A 7,914-nucleotide genomic window follows, 5' to 3' on the forward strand; every position below is an offset into this window, starting at 1 on the left:
CCGCGTTGCTCGGCAACACTGTCAGCGCGCACGCGCGCTACCGCCGCCCCGCCCACGCGGCGCCGCGTTGCTTGGCAACACTGTCAGTGCGCATGCGCGCTACCGGCTCCATGTCTACGCAGCGGCTAATGCGGCTTCGCGTTGCTTGGCAACGCTCTCAGTGCGCATGCGCGCTACCGGCTCCATGTCTACGCAGCGGCTAATACGGCGCCGCGTTGCTTGGCAACGCTGTCAGTGCGCATGCGCATTACCGGCTTCGTGGTTCTGAGGGGATGGGAAGGAGGAGAAATGGGGTAGTGGGGGCTGCTGTGGAGGGAATGCGACATTTCCGTGGTGTTTCCTGTACCCCGTGATCCTGGACAGTTTGCCAGCACATGGGACATGGTGTCACTGACCGCTGACAGTTGGGGGTACAGTGGGGACAAGCCTGAATCTGCACTGGGCATGGAGAGCCCGCACGGCAGGCTGTGGTCTGGCACTGTGAGRCCAAGCCTAGAACGGACAGGGGGATGGCGGTGTGTGGAAATAAAAAGGGTTTGAGGGGGTGACAGGAGAAAGGGTGAGGAAAATCGTCACTGTTATGAGCTGCACTGGGACTTCCAGGCAGGACTTCCCCGTGAGCATTTTGGGGACATTGTGGGGAGCAACAACMTCCATCAGCAGATACCTGTCTTGATATCTTGGTCTCCTCTCTGAGGAGAGGACACCAAGCCCTGCTGCAGCTCAAAGGTCATGGATGTCATAGGCCATGACAGCCCTTCTTCCATGGTGCCCAAGCACTGCAAATACCTGATTTTTTTTCTTCTCCAAATGTCCCATCTTTGGGTCTGGTGTGTGATGCACACATTCAGTGACTGCCCGCACTCCTGAAACTTCCTCTCCTTCCCCTGTTGCCAAGTACGTGGCRAACAACACTGAAAGCAGAGGCAAAACCACTTGGAGACAACAATGAACCAATCCGAAGGCAGAGAACCAGCATGAAGGCTGAGCTCTTGGCTGGGTACCTTGCGGGACGAGACTTGTCCTAACGCCCAACATGTCCCTTGTGCTAAGGAAGGTGGCACTGGGGCTGTCTAGACTTAATTGCTTAGTGTTAGTCGCTAATTTTGTTGGAGCCTCAGGCCCCACTCAGGTACTACGGTGTGGTCACACCTAGTTAAGTAAAAGAGGGCCCAGAGGCTGTTCAAGATGGAAAAGTGAGGAAGGAAACAGTCTGCCTAGGAGACAGCCAAGGGACCCAGCGATGAGCAGGATGACCCCAGACCTGATATTATGATTGCTCCAAAGCACTGTATGAGGGATGGGGAATTTAAATTGTAAGGCTATAAATGGCCGTGGTGGCACTTTGTCCGGGTGAAGGCACCCAGTTTAAGGTGTATCTGTGTTACTTGAAATAAACCCTTTTAACTTGGAAAAATCAAAGGTTTAATCAAGAAACAAACTTTGAGGCATACTCAGAACAGGAGGAGGAAGTTAGAGCAAAGGTGGAAGCAGGGGCAGATGGATCCCTAGATGGGCCCCTTTGGAGTTCCACCTGGCAAGACATGTCAAGGACAACCTGAAGGGCTTCTTCAAACGCATCAGTAGCAAAAGGAAGACTGGGGAAAATGTGGGTGCRCTGCTGAATGGGATGGGATGCAGCACACAGGATAGGCAGTCACTAAATGCCGCCTTTGCCTCAGTCTTTACCAATAAGACCAGGAATCCAGGGATCCCAGGCTCTGGAGATGAGGGAAAAAGACTGGAGAAAGGAACATCTTCCTCTAGGAAGAGGGACAGCATCTTCCTCTAGGAAGGGAGGACCACCTAGGAGATCTGGGGTCATCCTGTTCATTGTTGGGTCCCTTGGCTGTCTCTAGGCCGGTTGTTTCCTTCCTCGCTTTTGTGTCTTGTCTTGAATGGCCTCTGGGCTCTCTTTTACTCAACTAGGTGTGACCACACTGTAATACCTGAGTGGGGCCTGGGGCTTCAGCATATTTAGCTACTAGCACCAAATGACTAAGACTAGACATCCCCAGGGCCAACTTCACAGAATTCCAGATTAGTTGAGGTTGGAAGGGACCCCCAGGGCTCCCCCAGCGCAGCCCCTGCTCCAGCAGGGACACCCAGAGCACRGGGCACCCGGGCGCATCCCGGCGYGCTGGCARATCTGCAGAGCAGGAGCCTCCGCAGCCTCCCTGGGCAGCCTGGGCCAGGGCTCGGGCACCCTCCCACCAAACAAGTTCTTCCTCACGGSCAGATGGCACTTCCTATGTTAACCTTCCTTAACACAAGGGACACGCTGGGCATTGGGACAGGTTTTGTCCTGCAAGGCACCCAACCAAGAGCTCAGTCTTCATGCTGATCCTCTGTMTCTCCACACACTCTGCACCCATGAAGGCCAAACACCGCAAATTCCTGTTTCTTTCTTCTCTAAATGTCCTCTCTTTGGGGCAGCATCACTTTGACACCTTTGGGTCTTGTGTTGTCCCCCGGGGCTGGGGTTGTCATGCAATGGCAACATTGCRATGACACCCCTGGCCCTGTGATGTCCTTTGGGCCAGCATTGTGATGTGATGTCAATGCCACGTTGACACCTCTGGGTCTGGTGACCCTGCCATGATCTGGGGTTGTGATGCGATGGCAACGTCACTTTGACACCTTTGAGCCTTGTRATGTCCTCAAGGGCTGGGGTTGTGATGTGATAGTGACGTTGCAATGACACCCTTGGCCCTGTGACGTCCCTCGGGATGTGATTTTGATGCCACATTGATATCCTTGGGTCTGGTGATCCCACCATGGCCTGGGATTGTGATGCGTTTTTTGTGCCGTGTTGACACCTCTGGGTCTGGTGACCGACCCCACCATGGCCTGGGGTTGTGATGTGATGGCGATGTCATGTTGACACCACTGGGCCTTGTGATGTCCCCAGGCTGGTGTTGTGATGAGACAGTGATACCACATTGGCACCCTCCAGCCTGGTGCCCCTGCATGGCCCAGAGCTGTSATGCGATGGTGCCCCCAGGCCCTATGTAACATCATGTGGAGTGGAYGAAACCTTCCTGTGAAGGTTTCCTCTGGGTTCCAGCCCCGAGGGGACACTGTCCCCAGAGCCGCGTGTGCCCCGTGCCCAAAGCCCGGTCAGCCCGGCCTTGCTGCAGAAGTGTCCCCGGATCTCACTGCATTGTGACCATGGACAAGGCCTTGGCAAGGCCATGGAGTGGGACGCGCTGCGCCTGGCCCCAACAGCCATTTTGTGGGGCGCTACATCCCCACCAGTGGTCCCGGCAGCCATTTTGTGGGGAGCGACGTCCCCACCAGYGGCCTCTTCTCCCTGAGGAGAGGACATGGAGCCCTGTGTCCACGGGCCCCTGCAGCAGCCCTGCTCGCGGGCCTCGCGGGCCTCGGCAGCCGCTTCCCAACTCCCATCCGCCTCCCTTCTCCATGACAACTCCCAGTGCGAGAACCATGGCAACCCCTTGGTAACAGTGCAGGCAACTGCACCCGTGTCCCCAACGCGGCCTGGAGCCGCCAGAGCCGCCGGGGAAGCTCTTCCCACTTCTGGGCTATGTTGGAAGAGCAGCTTTCTTTAGGAAAAAGCCCATGGTAGCAAACCCACCAGCCTGCCCACCAAGGTGGTGTCCACCTCCCACCACTATCCATGCCCTTTATGGACCTTCCAGAGGCTTCCACCCAATCAAAGCTCAACCCTAAACCTTTCCTTTCCTGGGAAGCTACTGCTTGGATCGCATCATGCCATGAGGCTGCTTTTACCAGGGACCCTGCTCACAGCTTGTCCTGGTGAGAAGGTCCTGGAACAGTAGGGAAACCAGGGATGGTCCTTGCCCGGTTCCTTGGGTGACCATGCCCAAAACAAAGCAAGTTTGGGGCACTGGGTGCTCCCCTAGCAGGAGCTGGGACTTGGTGCTCTCAGGCCAAGGCCAAGCCCATGGTCTTTGCCCAGCAGAACCCATGTCCTGGGCCACCCAGCAGGGACATCCCCATGAGTGTTTCCCTTGGTGTCCCTGCCCCGAGGAGCATGTGCTGTGCCCAGAGCAGCAGGTTTCACCCCACAAGGGTCCCCTCCTCCAGATGGGGGCACCTGCTGTGCTGACCCCTGGTCTCTTTGTGGATGTCCATAGAGGAGGCCACCTTGGCAGCTCTCCTGGTGACCCTGGCACTTCCATCCGTAGAGGGCCCCCACGGCAGCCCCTTGGGGCTGGGGTGAGATGCCGGTGGCCTTGGCAGCAGCCTCCCCACTTCCAGCCTCCTCCTTTTTCCATGGCAACCCCAGGCACGAAAACCATGGCAACCCCTTGGCAACAGCACAGGCAACTCCACTGGTTTCTACAAGCTGGGGCCCAATGTGGGGTGGATACCTGGGCATAATGACACCCGGAGTTGTCTTCCTCTGTGTTTCACCAGCAGCACCTTCCTCCTTGCCCCGGTGAGCACCCATTGCTGATGACGGAGAAGAAGGGCTGYCTTTCAGGCCTGAGTCAACCAGACCTGGTTGTGTCAACCTCATCCTTATCTCCTCAGCTCACTTCATCCCGGAGCCGGGGACCAGGTTCCCCTATCCCAGCACATCCATTCCTTTCCTGAGGGTCCGATCCACCTAGATGTCACCTTTTGAAGTGGCAGCATGGGAAGTGGTCTCAGAAACCTTTATGAGGAGCTTCACTGGTCTTGAAGCCAGTATAAGCAGGTCCCCTGGTTGTGTCTGCTCAAATCCTGCGGTATCTGGGTGATGTAACTGGATGTACCCTCCAAGATGCATTGGAAGTTGAGCTGGGGTTGTCCAAAGCCACTGGTAGGATTTCAGCTCTACTGGGCTCAGCAAAGCGGTCTGCTCTCCCTAAACCTCAGCAGGCCAAAGGCCAGGCAGTGGGGATGGGAGATGGAGGAGAGTCTAGGGACCATAGGCACAGACCCAACTGAGGTCAAACAGCACAAACATCTCAGTGGGTGCTTCATGCAGGACCTTATTGGCGTGGCATTCACCACGCTGCYTGCTGTGGTGGGTGGAGAGACCGTGTCCAGAACATCAGGGACCAGCGAGCCCAAGCGGTCATCTCGCCAGGGGCCACTCGGTGGCAAGGCCCGGCCACCAGCCCGTGGTGGGCGCTGTCCCGGGGTGCTTGGGGACACTGTGCTGGGGACAGCAGCCACGGGGGCCACGAGAACCTCGCTCGTGCTTCATGGCTTGATGCCACAGAGCCGACGTGGCTGCTGGTGTCCCCRGCACTGAGCGGGACGGACACTGCCCTCACCCCTGTTGGGAGAAGGGAAAAATCCCCGCCTTGGGAAGCGGATTTTTCATCCCAATGCATGAGAATAAATTGGGATCTGAAAGCGTCTCTCTGATGCCAAAGGCGAGCACTGCACCGTGCAAATCACGGCACCCGCCTCCAGATCCACCCGAGCGTCTCCTGCGAACGACGTCCCCGCGTTCGCCACCCCTGGCGCCCACAATGTGCCCAGGCCTCTGCTTGGCATTTGCCRACGGGAGGGAGCCGAGCTGCCCATCTGCTCTGCCTCATCCTCCCACCCCAGCTGGGCATTTGGCGCGAATAAAAGCAGTCCCGCGGAAGGGGCTTTGGAATGAAACCCTTGTTCCGCGGGTGGGCGTGCGGCTTGGTGGCCCGTGTGTCCCGCCGCGCGCGGCGGTGTCACATCGCTGTCCCCAGCCCCGGCCGCCGCATCTCACCCGCGTGAGGCCCTGGGGCGACCCGGGTGTGCGAGGGGGGGACAGTTTGTGCCCCTTGGGGGTGGCCGGCCTCAAGATGGCAGCAATGCCATGTGGCATCCGCGCGAGCGAGGGGGACACCCGCAGCCACCCCTCCTGGCGCCGTCCCCCCGGCACCCAGCACCGGGGGGCTGCGCGAAGCCGTTTCCTACGAGCGATGCGACGCGATGCGATGCGAGAGAGGTGCTATTAATAAATCCCGTCAGATCGGAGCGCTTCTCGCCGTGCCAACAAAGAGGGTGGTTTGGAGAAGCAAGGCGGGGAGGCGGGAGCGCGGGGCGGGGGGGAAACCTGCTTCTCTGGAGCGATCCGTAGCTGCCAGCTCGCGCCCGGAGCAGGAGCATGGGATGGCTCAGCAGGCTGCTCAACCAGCTCTCCTGTGAGTCCCGGGGCTACGTGGGGCGCGGGGGCCTCGGGCACCGGGAGCAGACCCAAGGAGCACGGGAGTCTCCTGGGGAGCTCGCAGGGGAGACGGGAGCGAGGGCACGGGCAGGGCGAGCGATGTGAAGGGAAGGCGCTCGGGGCAGGACACAGCGGCGGGGCGAAGGGCGCTGCCCTCGGCCCGGTGGTGCCAGCCCTGCCGGGACGGAGCCGGGTCCTGGTTAAGGGCGTTTCGGCACCGGAGCCGCTCGGCTGCCCCCGCGCAGGAGCCGGGGCGAGTGGCGGGGGAGCCGGAGCGCGGAGCTGGCTGCCAGCACCAGCGGAGCCGCGTGGAGACTGCGCCCGGCCCCGAGAACCGCTCCTGCGCCCGGCCCCGAGAGCCGCTCCTGGGGCAGGGAGCTCCTGGYGGGTCCCTGGCCGGGACGCTCCCGATGGCAGGTCCCTCGCTGGGATGCTCCCCATGGCGGGTCCCTCATTGGGATGCTCCTGATGGCAGGATCCTCACTGGGATGCTCCACATGGCATGTCCCTTGTCAGGATGCTCCCGATGGGGGGTCCCTCACCAGGATACTCCTGATGGTGGGTCCCTCACCAGGATGCTCCCAATGGTGGGTCCCTCACCAGGATGCCCCTGATGGCGGGTCCCTCATCGGGATGCTCCTGATGGCATGTCCCTCTCAGGAATGTTCTGACTGGCATGTCCCTAGCAGGGATACTTCAGGTGACATGTCCCTCTCAGGGATGCTCCGGCTGGTGTGTCCCTCACAGGGATGCTCCACCTGGTAGGTCCCTATCAGGGATGCTCTGACTGGTGTATCCCTCACAGGGATGCTCCGGCTGGTGTATCCCTCACAGGGGGATGTGAGGGATGCTCCGATTGGTGTGTCCCTTGTCAGGATGCTCCTGCGGCTGCTGCAGTTGGAGGCGGCCGTGCCCGATTCCCGCTGGAAGGGGCTCCCCGGGCTGGCTTGGGTCTTTGCAGCACCCCTCACTACCAGGCATCGCCCTGCACGGGGGGTCAGTGTGGGGCAGGACAACGGKTATCCCGGTCTGGGATATCCCGGGTATCCCAGAGCCTCCGGCAGGGCAGGGCCGCTGCCCAGGCCAGCTGCATCCCGCGACTTCCCGGGCGGCCCCTGTGCCACCTGCGGCAGCGCTYGGCCTTTGAGGAACTGCCTGGCGGTGGCTCTGCCGCCCACTTGTCATCCACTTCCCCCTCGGCGGTTCCTGCCCCGCGCTCCCTGGGGTCCCCCGGGCACCCTCGGGGGTCCGGCACATCCCAGCGCTTCCCTGCTCTTCCTCCAGCTCTCCCCAGCCCCYGCGCGTCCCTGCAGCTCTCCAGACCCCTCGGAGCTATTCAATAATCCCCACAATGCTGAGCTTGGGCAGGACCGGCCCCTAGCCTGGGCCAGGCCTCGTGTCCCCGTGCCGCTGGGGACAGGGGCTGCGGGAGAGCCCTGCTACCCCGGCTGAGCCCGCGACACGGAGCCCGGAGCCACGGCGAGAGCAGCCTCCAACCGGGGCCGGTGCTCTTGCACCATCTCCTTTCCTGTCCCCGGGGCTCCCGTCGCACTGGGAAGCAGCCGCCTCGGAGCGGGCGACACCCCGGGCTCCGCGACGCTCCATGGGGGCAGCCTGGAAGCGCCTGCGAGGTACGAGCGCAGCACCCCAAAACCGCCGCCATCCCCTAGCGCTTCCCGGGGCTCCCGCTGCCCGGCGGCCCCATTGCCAGCTCCGCGGGGACAGCAGGGCCCTGCGGCCGCGCCGTGTCCCTCCCGGCCGCCTCGCTCCCGTCGCGGGCGCCG

At 61.0% G+C, this 7,914-nt stretch overlaps 1 protein-coding gene across 1 annotated transcript in view; it reads right to left on the reverse strand.

Moving 5' to 3' along the window:
* Positions 1-767, reverse strand: part of DRC1 (dynein regulatory complex subunit 1) — a 12,621-nt gene extending 11,854 nt beyond the window's left edge. The window contains 1 exon segment of the mRNA XM_026041098.1: positions 668-767. Within this exon segment, the coding sequence (XP_025896883.1) occupies positions 668-767 (100 nt within the window).
* Positions 768-7,914: the final 7,147 nt, after the last annotated feature.

Source organism: Nothoprocta perdicaria, unplaced genomic scaffold (genome assembly GCF_003342845.1).
Source record: "Nothoprocta perdicaria isolate Ctin4 unplaced genomic scaffold, notPer1 scaffold_101, whole genome shotgun sequence".
Lineage (NCBI taxonomy): Eukaryota > Metazoa > Chordata > Aves > Tinamiformes > Tinamidae > Nothoprocta > Nothoprocta perdicaria.